At 39.8% G+C, this 14,889-nt stretch overlaps 1 protein-coding gene across 1 annotated transcript; it reads left to right on the forward strand.

Moving 5' to 3' along the window:
• Positions 1-1,130: 1,130 nt before the first annotated feature.
• Positions 1,131-1,385, forward strand: LOC131680022 (hemiasterlin resistant protein 1-like). Its single transcript, XM_058960756.1, has one exon. It carries the CDS (start codon positions 1,131-1,133, stop codon positions 1,383-1,385), a length of 255 nt encoding a protein of 84 aa, XP_058816739.1.
• Positions 1,386-14,889: the final 13,504 nt, after the last annotated feature.

Below are 14,889 nucleotides of genomic sequence, written 5' to 3' on the forward strand. Positions count from 1 at the left end.
ATCGATGTATTTTATTATCGAAACGTCCCTACCTGTCGTAATTCCAAAGACAACAAGCATCCATCGTTGCCAGATTCCATTTGCATGATTTTCACAATTACTGAAAATAATTGTACCTCAAATATCGACCCTTTGTCAAGAATTCACAATACTAGCTGCATTTAAAAATTGAATTTTATGTTTATTGGTGTCTCTCTTAACAATACACGTAGTTATATCGTCATTCAGGGTATTTATTCAATTTGCATGAAATGTTCATGTGTATGAAAAGTAGCCAAAATAAATTTAGCAGCACTGTTTTTCATCCCGTTTGAAAATATTAAGAACGCCCTTGACACGCAAAACGACCAATCAGAAGCTGGTTCAATATTGAGGTTAGGACTGGATCAAATAGACCTTTCTCGTCTGACCTAACACCTGTTTTTTTCTTATTTTTAATCGAAAGATTACACATTTATAAGAACATTTCCGTAAAAATGAGATTTTTGGGAGCTATCATGATTTTTTAATGATTTTTTAAAATTTGAAATATGCAAGAATGTTGAATATTTTTTTCACCTCAGCAAGAATGGTGGGACTTAAAATGTGCGTTTGGGCAGCACTGCTTTGAATATTTTCACTTAAGTTCTTGGCAACGCGGTAAATGAAGTGGTGAATCGCAGTACAAAATTCATTAGCAATGTAAACAAATTAAAATGAACCTCTCGCTGTATGAACATTGGATGAAAATGTTTAACCTCACTTTTTTGACAGTTCGCAGAGCTTGTTTACATAGACTTGGAATTTTTTGTTTTCGACCACAGTATGAGAAACTTGATTTGGTTCGATTTCAAATGCGAATATCTTGTATTAACAAGCTCGCTAGGCTTTCATTTTTATTTGACGTCATCAGGCAATGTTCCGTTAAATTTGGCATTTGGATTTTTCTTGTCCACGATTCGTTGAAGAAAGCGATTTGATTTGTTGCGATCAATTTAACTTTTGTTTTTTTTGCTGAATTACAACGTTAGCCACGAAACATTTTGATGATCTCTGGTAATTGCGTTGCAAATGTCCTTGAAATTATATACATCGCTTCATAGGTCCGCACCAACTGCAGCCGCTCCACCTCGCCGGAATCGAGTTAGCCGATGGTCCAGCCTGCGTCACACTCGGCTGTCGTTGCACCAATGGTAGCTTCCCATCAGGCATTTGGATTAATTGCTCAAATCGCAGCTACTGCGGGTAGTGTAGCGATCGGCTCCGTCGGTAATACCGTTGGACATACCCTCATCGGAATGTTCAGCGGTTCCGATTCACAAGAGGCAGCCTCGCTAGGACAGGCTGTCCCTGTATCGGGCAAGGCACACACTCCGGCAGGACCATGCTCGTGGGAGATCAAGTAGTTATTATCTTGTACCCAAGGCCAGGCCGAGTGTGATTCGTAACAATTACCAAATTTAGAAGTCCATATACATAGTGTACACGTAATACTTTTTTTGAATAAAAATAATATAAATGTTGGCAAAATCCTGCAGCACTAGGATCAAAGATAGAGTTTTAACACAAACTCACTGTGCTTCGATGTTTTTTGCAAAAAAACTATCAGGTCTATGTTTTTATTTAGTAAATGTTTTAATAAATATTAGTTCATTAGGAGTATGACTTATTTATATTTTGATGGCGCGGTGAAGGGATGGTTAAAGTGCGAGCCGTATCTTGAAAATCGATCGCTTGAAAGTAGTATAAATGATTATAAAATGCGACAACATAAACTCATAACCTTTCTAATGGTTATTTAGCCATAGGTAACGAGAAAATAGATATGTTTTATTCATATACAACAAAAATTACTCAGCAATAATTTAATTTATTAATTGTTTCGCGTGATTTTGTCTCCAGTGATTGGCCAAAATTGGTCGCTCTTAGAATCTGGTGCTCTAAGCATAACTGTCCCATGTTAATAGCGTATCCCATAACAAATGGGACAGTATAGCGATCATACAGTTGTAACAGCGAATTTAGCATTGACATCAATATAACCAGGTTGGTTGCAAGCAGAAAGAACAATACAGTCGTGATTCGCTGGTTGGGCCACAGCGTTGTCCAACTAACGAATTTGATTCGCTAGTTGGACCGACTGACAAATGTCAAAAACTCTCCAAAGAAGATGTTGGCAGTGTAAATGCATCTGTTCTTATCTCTAAATATTGTCAGATTGATTGTCAAAGTAAATTTGGCACGAGATTTTGACGTTCAGATGCTTTTTAGTTGGACAATGGTCCAACTAGCGGAGGTCCAACTAAAAAGCGGTCCAGTTAAAAAGTGTCCAACCAGCGAATCACGACTGTACTAGCTGGGCTGCTAGCTGTTTGTGCTACAGGTCGGACTCGATTATCCGGGGATTCGATTATCCGTGATTCGATTATCCGGGGAAAATGATTCGATTATCCGGGTGTTTTGAAAAAAATCAAATTTCAACTATAATGTCTAATTATAGTGCTAATAGACCTTTCTCGTCAAAAATTTATATATGATAGGATGCTTCCTTTTTTATCCCCGATTCGTTACTGCCTATTGCCGCGATGATTTGGTACCTCTAACTATTGAAATAGTGCAAGCTGCTCATTTAACCCCATATTCTGAATACCTATCTTGCCTTGTTTCCCCGTATTTTTACACCATTTGGATGAATTTCCTGTGGGGAATACTAAAAGGATGCCAGATCTGCATATATATTAGTAAATCTGCAGATTTTGCATTTTCACTGCAGATCTTTTGCAGATTACAAATATTTAGCAGAACAAAGCCTATGCCAGCCAATTTATACACCAACCTTCAACATTTTTGATCATTTAAATTATATACATACTACATTTCTACGTCAAATTTATTGAAGATTTTTGTAGCAATCTGCAGACTTTTATATTTTTACTGCAGGCTATTGTTTAAATAGACCTGGCATCACTGATGCTGAAATGATTCATTCATATACCTGTCAAAAACATAGAGCATTGTATTAGGGTTTTCGATTGATGGCACTGACACCGCGCCAGTGTTTTGCACTGGCACGGTGCCAATGGAACGCTCCAACGCAAATCGAGTGCACTCTTGAATGTGTGCGTGTAGTTTGTCGAGCTGTCATTTAACAGCTGATGTTTGTTTATTTACAAAATAAAGCACTTAAATAAGAAATAAGTGTTGCTCTAAGCGGATTAATCATTAGGTACAGTCGGAAAATATATCAAAATGTGTAAATATTGTTATACGGCGCAGTCAAACGGTGGACAACCAGAGTGCAGACCCTAATATGTTGATCAAAAAGGTTTTGAACAATTTGATTCATTGTGGTACCAACTTATACGGGAAAATAAACAAATCCCACACCGAACAACATGTAGAGTTGTGTCTCTTAATGCGCGGTTAATTGGGCCGCTTGAAAGGAATTCGACAAAACGATTTCCGTAGATCATATAATTATCGCAACGTTGTGATAGTGACCGATTAGTCTGAAATTCTCTATACGGCACTAGTGAGCACACACAGCACATAATATAATGGTATATGTCAATATTCTGTTAATTGAAAGATATGATCTTTTCAGAAAAGTTTTTCAGTAGGTCAAGATCAACCCGTATACCTATGGATTATTTTTGGAATTAACTTGCCAGGCAACGCTAGTGATTCAATTTGACGATATACATCAGTAGATCAAATGATGCACGTAAATGAATAAATCATTTTTAGATTCGTCCACTAGGCTGCGCTAAAGTACATAATAGCCTAGCGTAGTATTTGGAAAATTATGTTCTATCCTTGGTTCTATCTCAAAGGTTTTATGGTTTAGGTAGATGTTGTTCTCAATAAGGTTCTTGAGGATGGAAGAAGATTCATTCGGATTTCATCCGCTGGGCGGCGCTAGTGAACATGCAATTTCTTTTATTTTTTGGATTTCAATATCATGATAATTAAGAATGATGTGTTCGGCATAGTTCTTTTGTAGGCTAAGGCCTGCCCGAAGGTTAGTCTAGTTTACTCCTACTATGCGGCGCTAGTGAAGGGTTCCCTTAACCGATTTTCCGACTCCGCACTCATATTTGCTTCAGATAGTTTTTCTTTTACTAGATTGTGTATGGACATTCCCAAGCAAATCAACAAAGGTCCGAAATACCCAACCATGGTCCGATTCTGACCATCCTATTTTATATTTTTTTGTTCTCTGCATACTCCTTGAGGTTCATGATACCAAGTGCAATGTTGTATTGAGTTCAATGAATGCCACAGGTACTCTACGAACGTCTCATGGTTATCCCAGAACTCCCAGAAATAAAGGAATATTGTATACACTCCTTGAGGTTTAGGGAATTCAATATTAAATGGATTGCAACGATTGCTATAAGTCATCCATGAACGTTTTTGTCTTCAGTTTTATAATCGTAAACAGTGATCTCTTAGTCGTTATATATTCATGGATGCCCAGTTGAAAGAACTTGTTTTTTTTTTCAAGTTATCCAAAAACTATGGAGGTAAAGACTTATGGTCTATAAGCCTATAATACAGAATAAAAGAGTTACAAACATTCGTAACCGAGCGCTCCTTCGTTACACACGCGCGATGTTTGTTGTAACATTACCTTGATTTAGGCGATATCAGTGAAGGTGTTTATCCCAGCAAGGGCAGGAGTATAAACATTATAAACGTTAAATTGTGTCAGGCAGTTCAGTGTAGTGCGGTGTTAAACAGTTTTATTACCTGAAAGACGGCTTTGCTTACACGAGCTATACCAGATAAAGGTCACGCGGGTGACGCATAAAACAAACGAAGGATCAATTCACCTACCAGCTCGTCAGGAACCAACTGGTGAAGTGTTTCGTTTTTTACGTTTCTTATCGATTTTTTGTTATTATTGCATTTGATTTTTTTTTATTTTTATTTAAGTTAAACAGTGCGGTCGAGCGTGTTGCTCCCGCAACAAAATGGATCAAGGAGAAGGATCTCCCTCCAAAGGTGAATCTTTTGGGGAAGAGGAACACCCATTTGAGTCGGAGACAGAAGTTGTTACCTCCAACTCATCTTCCCCACTTCCCCCAAATATATCACAGCACCGCCCCCCCTCCCGAATCAACATTTACCAGGATGGATCCGCTGGTCCTTGGATGTTATGGTTAAACAGCATAACTGCTGCGCGAGAGCTGACAAAACGTTACTCGGCCGTAACCGAGATTAAAAAGTTACAGTCAGATAAACTGCGCGCAGTCGCTACTGCATTGAAACCGGTCAATGATATCGTTAACCTCTTTACAATGGTGTATCGCGTTTTCATTCCTCCTCGTGATGTGAAGATTGACGTTGTGGTAAGTGATGTGGGTCTAACTGTCGATGATCTAATGAATGATGAGGTTGGCCGCTTTAATGACCCTAACTTTCAATCAGTTAAGATTTTGGAGTGCAAGCATTTGCACTCAAAGTACATCGAAGATGGGAATTACTATCCATCAGACTGGTTTCGCGTAGCCTTCGCCGGATCACTTACGAGCTACGTTGAAGTAGGAGGAGCTCGTCTATCTGTGCGTCTATTTGTACCACGGGTCATGAATTGTTCCAATTGCAAGCAGCTAGGTCATACGGCCACCTACTGTAGTAACAAGCAACGGTGCGGTAAATGTGGGGAACGCTATGCAGATGATACATGCAGTAGGTCCGCTAAGAAGTGTGTTTACTGTGGGGAGAATCCGCATGCACTTTTGAAATGCCCAACGTACAAACTTCGCGCGGAAGATCGCTCCAGACGCTCTTACGCAGAAATGCTATCCAAAATCGATTCGACACAGGTACTTCCCTCGGAGAAAGAGTATAAGTTTTTATCCAACTCGATTCTCGATACCGAGATTCAAACTCAGACGAAACGAGTACCCGACATGAACACCCAAAAACGTTCTCCCAACCCGTGTGGGACAAAGAGTACTCAGACGTGTACGCGGAGAAGCGTATAAAGCCTTACTGAACGACGGGTTAATCAATAGCTATCGACTCTACACGATATTAGAAAAGCGAATGAAAAATTTAATGAAAGCCAAGAAACGCAGTTACTGGCGTCGCTTTGTCGGCGGGTTAACAAGAGAAACATCGAAACATTTGGGGCATGGCCCGACGTATTCGAAACCGAAGCAGTACTAACGAGAGCGTGGAATATTCAAACAGTTTGATATTCGATTTCGCCAAGAAGGTTTGTCCGGATCCCGCCCCGGCACAGAAAATCTACCGCGCCACGTCGCCTCACAATACTGCGAACGAAACACCGTTTTCGATGGTGGAGTTCTCACTTGCTCTCTTATCATGTAACAATAAAGCCCCAGGAGCCAAACAGAATTATATTCAACTTGTTGAAGAATCTACCAGACTCTGCCAAGAGACGCTTGTTGAATTTATTTAATAAGTTTCTTGAGGGTAACATTGGACACATGATTGGAGACAAGTGAGTGTCATCGCCATCCAAAAACTAGGAAAACCAGCCTTCGACCACAACTCGTATCGACCGATTGCAATGCTATCGCGTATCCGGAAGTCATTCGAGAAAATGATCTTGTTTCGCCTCGACAATTAGGTCGAAGCAAATGGCTTCCCTAATAAAAAATATTATACACGAACTTTAACTCATATAGTGCAACGATTCCACATATTGTTTGGATGATACCCTGAACTGGTCGTTAGGCTCTTGAATCATAAGATGTTTATTAGGGTTACTGTTAAATACATAATTTGGCTTTCGCAAAGGGACGAACGATCGCCTTGCGTTGCTCTCAATAGAAATTAAAATGACATATCAGTATTCTTGGATATCACGAGCAAGGAGTTTTTATTCTCAGGTGATACGATCCTCAAAAACGCCGATCAGCCATGTTGGTTTTAGAAACGACAGCTAACAACATTGTTTACTAGATCTCTCCATTTGCTTGCTTGGATTTCAGTGGGTAAACAAAGTTGTTGGCTGTCATTTTTCTTCCCCGCAGTCTGCTGCACGCTTACCTCACTCCTCACCTAGTTACTGCCAAAGACGAATCACCTTAGAACTCTAAACACCTTGATCACGAGGGCTTACGATTCAGTTTTCATCAACATTCTTTATGATAAGTCTTTCACCAATTTTAAATAACTTTTTGCTAAACCTGTTATCTGAAAAACACACGCATTTCTCGCATGGTGATTTATCGACATCACGATTTAGCTACATTCACCTTCCCCAGGGCTCATGTCTAAGCCTTCTCCTATACAATTTTTACGTGAATGACATTGACAAATGTCTTGTCAATTCCTGCACGCTAAGGCAGCTTGCAGATGACGGTGTGGTCTCTATTACAGGTCCCAAAGCCGTCGACTTGCACGGACCACTGCAGATACCTTGGACAATTTGTCTGCTTGGGCTCTCCAGCTGGGTATCGAGTTCTCTACGGAGAAAACTGAGCTAGTCGTATTTTCTCAGAAGCGTGAACCAGCGAAACTACAGTTTCAGTTAATGGATAAAACTATTGCTCAGGTTTCAACATTCAAATACCTCGGGGTCTGGTTCGACTCTAAAGGAACCTGGGGATGTCACATTAGGTATCTGAAACAGAAGTGCCAACAAAGGTACAACTTTCTCCGTACAATAACCGGAACATGATGGGATGCCTATCCGCAGGAAACCTAATCAGGCTGTACCAAACAACGATACTATCAGTGATGGAGTACGGATGTTGCTGCTTTCCGCTCCGTTGCGAACATACATTCCCTCAAACTAGAGAGAATCCAGTATCGCTGTTCGCGCATTGCCTTGGGTTGCATACAATCGACCCATACGATGAGTCTCGAAGTGCTGGCGGGCGTCCTTCCGCTAAAAAATCGATTCTGGGACCTCTCATATCGATTGCTCATTCGATGCGATATTTTGAACTTATTGATGATTGCAAATTGCGAAAGGCTTGTCCAACTTAATTCTCAGACCCGATTCAAGTCCTTGTACTTCGATTACATGGCACAGAACATCAATTCATCTTTGTATAACGTTAACCGTGCTCATCTCTTAGATACTTCTGATCCAACTGTATTTTTCGACACATCCATGAAGAAAGAGGTTCGTGGCATCCCGGATCACATTCGCCCACAAGTGGTCCCAAATATTTTCTATAATAAATACCATCAAGTCGATTGCGGCAAAATGTTCTACACTAACGGATCAATTCTCGACGGGTCCACAGGCTTCTGTATATTCAACGAAAATCTTTCTGCCTCATTCAAACTCAATAATCCTGCTTAAATTTACGTCGCAGAATTAGCTGCCATTAATTATCTTCTCGGGATCATTGACACCCTGCCCGCATACCATTACTACATCGTTTGGGACAGTCTCAGCTCCATTGAGGCCATCAGTGCAGCGAAGTCTGGAAAGAACTCACCGTATTTCCTGGGGAAAATCCGGGAATATCTGAGTGCTTTATCTGAAAAATCTTACCAGACTACCTTGGTTTGGATCCCGTCACATTGCTCTATTGCGGGCAATGAGAAGGCGGACTCTTTAGCCAAGGTGTGCGCATTGGAAGGCGACTAATGCGCCCATCCTACTTTCCGATTTATCCTACTTTCCGGTTAAGATATCGACGGATTATAAGTTTCTCAGAACATTACAAATCCGACATTCAATAATAGTAAATATAAATGCGGATTCTACTCGCCAGCAATTCGTTTCGCCATAGGCAGATATAACTCAACACGTGTAGGGCTACTTCAGGTTCGAGTGATTCTACTATTCTTAGATTAGCCCTGGATCCCGCTCTGGTGCCAAATCTTCGGGATAATTGGTTGATTGTTCGTATTAGTAAAGTGGGTTCGGATCGGGTTTCTCAAATTTTAAATTTTCAGGTATGAGTCGGGCTCGGGTTTTCAAATTTTAAAACTCGGGTTCGGGTCGGGTTTTACAAAATTTTCATTCTGGGATACGGGTCGGGTTTGAGTTTTTAAATTTTAAAAGGTTCGGGTTTGTCAAATTTTATAATTTTGGGCTCGGGTCGGGTTCGGGTTTTTAAATTTTTAAGCTCTCGGGTTCGGGTTCGAAAAAATTGAAACCACCCGACCATCTCTAACCTATCTCATTTATCGAGCTATTAGGCCCTCACATCAGTCCGATCCTCGTTCACCTCTTCAATACGATAATCGATAGTCGCAGGTTTCCGCAAATCTGAAAAACGGCCTTCATAGCCGATTCCGAAATCTGTCAATCACGTCGAGCCAAAAGACTATCGACCAATTAGTGTCCTCCCAGCCATCTCTAAAATATTCGAGAAAATTCTGCTCGACCAGATCTCTAGCCTTCTGGACTACCATCAACTACACTGCCGTGATACGCATAACAGTCCCATTTGCTATGGATTTCCTATGCAGGTGAGACTGTTATGCATATCACGGCAGTACAGCTGCTTGCCAAACATCAATCAGGATATCAAAAACGTCATAGTACTAGCACCGCCCTAACAAAAGTCGTACACGATATCTATATCACCCTAGACAAAGGCAACTGTACTGTGATGGTTCTTGTCGACCTGTCGCTTGCTTTCAACTGCGTAAGTCACCGGATACTCCGCAAAAAGCTAGAAGATTTTGGTTTCTATGCTGATGCATGCGACCTGTTGACATCATACATGAAGCACCGTACTCAGCTTTTACAAAAAATAGGAAGAAGTCAGCGGAGAGAGTACTTACAGATGGAACTCCCCAAGGATTCTACCTCAGTGCACTGTTATTTTCCCTATATATAAATAGCATGCCTGAAAGTCTACGCTGCGAATACCACCTGTACGCCGACGACATGAAAATCTACATTTCCGGCCCGGTGCAATATGTAGAAAATATGATCAATATATTAAATGCTGATCTCAACGCAATCGAACAGTGAACAGCGAGCAACAAACTTTTCCCTAACCCACGCGAAACCCAGGCTGTAATCTTCTACAAACAAGGTAACATCACACCCCAAAGCAGGATCTCATTTTGCGGAGAGATTATCCCGCTGTCCAAAGAAGTCACCAATCTAGGGTTAAAAATGGACAGCACCTTAAAATGGGCAACACAGGTGAATAATATCACAAAGAAAGTATTCGGCACATTAAGGACTTTCCGCCGCATCTGTCCTTTCGACACCCACACGCAAGAAGCTGATGCTAGCAGTCATCGTACCTTATCTCACATACGGTGACACGGTATGTTCCAGGTTTATCAACTCAGCTCAAAGAATTACAAAGATGCTTTAAAGCCGGGTTCTACGAATAGTACCCCGGACATATCCTGGAACATCTTCAGAAAAGCGTCTCGGAGCGCACAAGCTTATTCCACATCCCAATGAACACAGCCAGCAGCAGAAAAAGTGTGCTGATTTACGGAGCCCTTAGCTGGAACGCACTTCCAATTGAAATAATTAACCGACAATCACCTGCTTCAAGAAATCACTAAACGAGATTTGAAAAGGCTATCAAAAACCAGAGAATATTAACGTGTATATTAGTCCTTCCATTTGTAAAATATGTAATGTTATTTTTCCTTGACCTGAAAAACAGTTAACACTAATAAAATTACAAATAACAAAAACTAAAATTTTCGAGAAAAAAGCGTTCTTCACGTATAATTTTTCAATGATCCACATCGAATGTCAACAAGAACATCTGTTAGCGGCCACGGCTGGGTTGTTTTGACGTTTGCGTTGTTGGTGTTAGTGAGTGCACTGGCTCCACCGACAAAATTTTCGGTGCCAAATCTCTGCCCCGAAATTGCACTGAAATTGCACTTTTTTATTGCAGTTCCTATCAATGGAACATGGTGTCGGTGTTTTGACAACACTTCTGCAAGAAAAGTGCAATTTCAGTGCAGAACACTCCACCGGTTCCTTCAATCGAAAACCCTATATGAAAATGTATAGCCTCACTTTTCTGACAGTTCGGTGTGCTTGTTTACCTAAGACTTGTTTGCATGGATTTTTAAAATTTACATTACTTGAATACTTTCGATGCTCTTTGAAAGAATATCAACTCAAAAGGGGGGCATATGCTGAATCGCAAGATCAAGCATTGGGCTATAAAACGATTGCTTTCTGGATGATGGTTAAGGATTTGTACACATTTGTTTGTTTGCTCGTGGGTTAAGTCCTAACAAGATGATTCGATTGATTACTCATTTTTAGGTGGTGAAGTTTACCTGAACTTTATAGGTAACGAATTCGGTCAATGAAGAATAGGAGAAATTATATGTAAATTTATATTATATCCCGAGTTGCCATCATTTTTGCACCGCAATAAAGCTATCTGCAACTGCTGTCTTGTTCAAATTGGCACGAAATAACTAGGCAGCGAATGATAAATTTCATAGTCAATTTATTTACTTTTTCGGAAGGATAAGTAATTAGTATATTGTGAATATATGTGTCGCCGGTGCCGTGTGTTATGGTGGTACGGAAGGGAACCGTTGGTCAGCAGACACTCCTTGTCGTACTGGTCATAGATGCGACGTTTTTTCTCATCTGATAGTACTTGACATGCTTCAGAGATCTGTCTTAACGCTCTCTACTTAGCGCAGGATACGCGAAATCGCTGCTAGCTTTCGAAAGAAAATTCCTAGCTTCTGCTACTCTATCAGTCTCTCTCTCGACTGAGGACTACAATTTCGGTCGATAAAATTATGCTATGAAAATTGTACTTCCTGGAATTTCATCTAACGAGATCAATTCATTGTGAGGAATTTCGCTGCGTTCCAATATTGCTTGCCTCTGTAGGTGATGATGTGTGTGGATTCACTTCAGCAGCCAGCTCTTGTTTTGGGTAATTTTGCTATCTTATTCTGCTAAATAAATCATCTGCCTAAAGCCTCTACGTTATACTACGGTCACTTTAAAAACGCCCTGCTATTTAATTTTGTAGCTCTCGGCAAGTCAGTCCTTGCACTCTTCTCGACTATTCCTGGCACTATACCGCTGACGTCACACTTATGTCGGTGATCAAACTTGACGAGAGCGGCAGTGGTTTCGTCGGAATTGGTCACTCGACAAGCAGTAAGTGCAAGGACTCTGCTACTTATGCCTGAGCCCCTCATTGAAACCTTCGTCCTGCCGGAGTGTTAGCTTCGTCCGATACCGGAGCGTATTGCTGAACCGAAGCAGTCTGCTACTGTCTAAATTCAACCCAAACATTTGAAATATTTGAAAAGGGTCTAACTGCCAAACGTAAACCTTGAGAAAAAGGCAAAAGAAGTTTTGGTCGAATTCATTATAATTCTATTTAAAAATTTAATACTGTTTTATTTAGTTTGATTGTGCATATTGTTTACATCAGACACTCCCCTTAATTCATTGAGTACGTATTTCACTGCCTTTATAATCCTTTTGGAATCAGTTACAATTATCCTTTATTATCATTTTATAATAAGCGTATTGTTAGTTAGGACTTTTATATCAGCCGGGCCCTTTGATAATTTGTTATAAAATCATTATCAAAATTCTTCATAATCCATTGTTGCGTTATGTTTATGCACAGGGCCACATAGATAGTTTTTAACTGGGAGGTGACGTGTGGATACGGAAAAAACCTAATGTCAATTGTAGCCAGGGGGAGCTGTCAAATGCAGCCAAAGGGAACCGTCAAATGTAGCCAGTTCATTTAAAATATGTGAGGAAGAAAGAGTGGCTATGCAAGACAAGAGATCAAATGAACAGAAAAAAAGAAAAAGAAAACATCTATCCGCAAGTTTTGTCCCAGGATTTTAATAGAGAACATGAAAATTCGATTTGTTTGCACTTGGCAGTAGGCCTTTTTCAAATGCTTGGCCAGAAATTCCTTACTTCTTCAATGAATCATGTACAAGAAAAGTAAAAATGTTAAATTTATCGAAACAATGTATGATGCCGACATCAAATAAATAATTACAGCTGAGCGACCTTGTTTGGAAAGTGTTCACATTTGGCAGCGAACCAAACCAAGTTTCTCATACTATGATCGAATCAACAAAAATTCCAAGACCATGTAAACAATCTCTCTGAACTGTCAAAAAAGTGAGGTTAAACATTATCATGCAATCCACCGAGAGGTTCACTTTAGTTTGTTTACATAACCAATGAACTTTGTACCGCCACTCACCACTTCATTTGCCGCGTTGCCAGGAACTCAAGCAAAAATATACAAAACAGTGTTGCCCAAATACACATTTTGAGTCCCACCATTCTTGCAAAGGTGAAAAAAATACTCAACATTCTTGCATTTTTCAAATTTAAAAAATCCATTAAAAAATCACGATAGCTCCAAATAGTCTTATTTCAACGGTAATATTCTTAAAAATGTGTAGTCTTTTGAATAAAAATAAGAAAAAAGGGGGTTAGGTCAGACGAGAAAGGTCTATTCCATCATTGCCGTCAATAGAACGTTTTTTTTCAGGCAATTGGGGGGTCTAGGGTTAACATCCTCTCAAATTTTAACCTACCTTAAAAATAGCTTATATATGGGTTATTCCGCGCAAAGTGACCTAAAGAAACAAAACTCGACCATCATGGATTGGAACCAGTTTTGAAGAAATTGTTCATTTAGAGATAATATATAATAACCTAAATTGTTGTGTCGTTTAAACAGCCCCTCATGGGAACACTCTTAACTGTTATATGTCCGACGCGGTACCCGGATACCTTTTTAGGTTGCAAATAATGAAATTCCGATGTTTTATCCTTAGCTGGAAATTGAAACTTTGTGACATCTTAGAACTTCACTAAGTCAAGCTTTTGGGATAATAATGTTTTTGATATAGTAAGAAGGGAGTGAGGAGGGTCTCCTGAATGTTTTACTATGTCACAGGCCGACGTGGATACCCGGGTACCCCCAAAACTGAAATGCCAATAACTAAGGTAATTTCCAACCGATTTTGATGCTTTTGGGTGTTTTGGATTCAAGAACTCATCCACTTTTAAACTTGGTAAAAATAAATCGGGTTATTCCAACCGGTTTCCGGGAATCCGGATTTCCGGAAGCATGTTCCAGTGCTTGGATACTATTTGTGAATTTCAATGGAATACTAGCAATATGGGTATCAAAATTCTTGGCATAGCATCAATAGGCTGTACCTCGTGGTATTGGAACCATTTGGTGATTTCACCCCGAAACAGACATTCCGGAGCAGGCTCCTGTAGGGCCGTGAATGGCCATTCCATTCCAATTCCATTTTTCAAACTACCATAGGATCCCGCAACAATAAATAACAGGCTTCCGAGACAATTTGAAGAGTTTTGATACTCATTTTGCTAGGGCATTATTTAAATTTACAAATCATACCCTAGTACTGGAACATTACTCCGGAAAATCCGGATCCATTCATTGGGTTCAATGTTACAGAATCCAAAAGTGGACGAGTTCCTGAATCTAAAACATCAAGTGTCAAAATCGGTTAAAGGAAGCCATAGTTATGAGCATTTTAATTTTTGGGTACCCTGGTACCCTCGTTGGCCTGTTATAGGTGTTTTTTTGTTGGACACATAACAGTTAATTTCAACAAATTGTTTAAAAAAATGTTTTTCTTCGGATTATATCTCTGGTACTGTTTGCACTAGAATCAATCAGCGAGATATTTTTTTTAAGATTTGTTTAGGGATTTCAAAAAAAATGAAAAGTTTTTAATGCCAATATTGCCAAATATGCAACTTTTTAATTTTACACTAAAAGTACATTTTTCTCGTAATACATCGGTTACTGTAGGCCACATAAAACGTCATTATACCTACATTGCTCGGTCGGTTTCTGGCTATCTCTTGGGATTATAATGACATGCTTCTCAGGATTCTGTTTGGGATACTTTTCAAGATTCTGATCGAAGTTTTCTTAGCATCCCAATGGAATCTATTTCAGAACTTCGATTCAA

The sequence above is a fragment of the Topomyia yanbarensis genome, chromosome 2 (genome assembly GCF_030247195.1).
Source record: "Topomyia yanbarensis strain Yona2022 chromosome 2, ASM3024719v1, whole genome shotgun sequence".
Lineage (NCBI taxonomy): Eukaryota > Metazoa > Arthropoda > Insecta > Diptera > Culicidae > Topomyia > Topomyia yanbarensis.

Bases quoted from the DNA above. Each gene is read 5' to 3' on its own strand.
- LOC131680022 (XM_058960756.1), top strand. From the start codon at position 1,131: ATGGTCCAGCCTGCGTCACACTCGGCTGTCGTTGCACCAATGGTAGCT.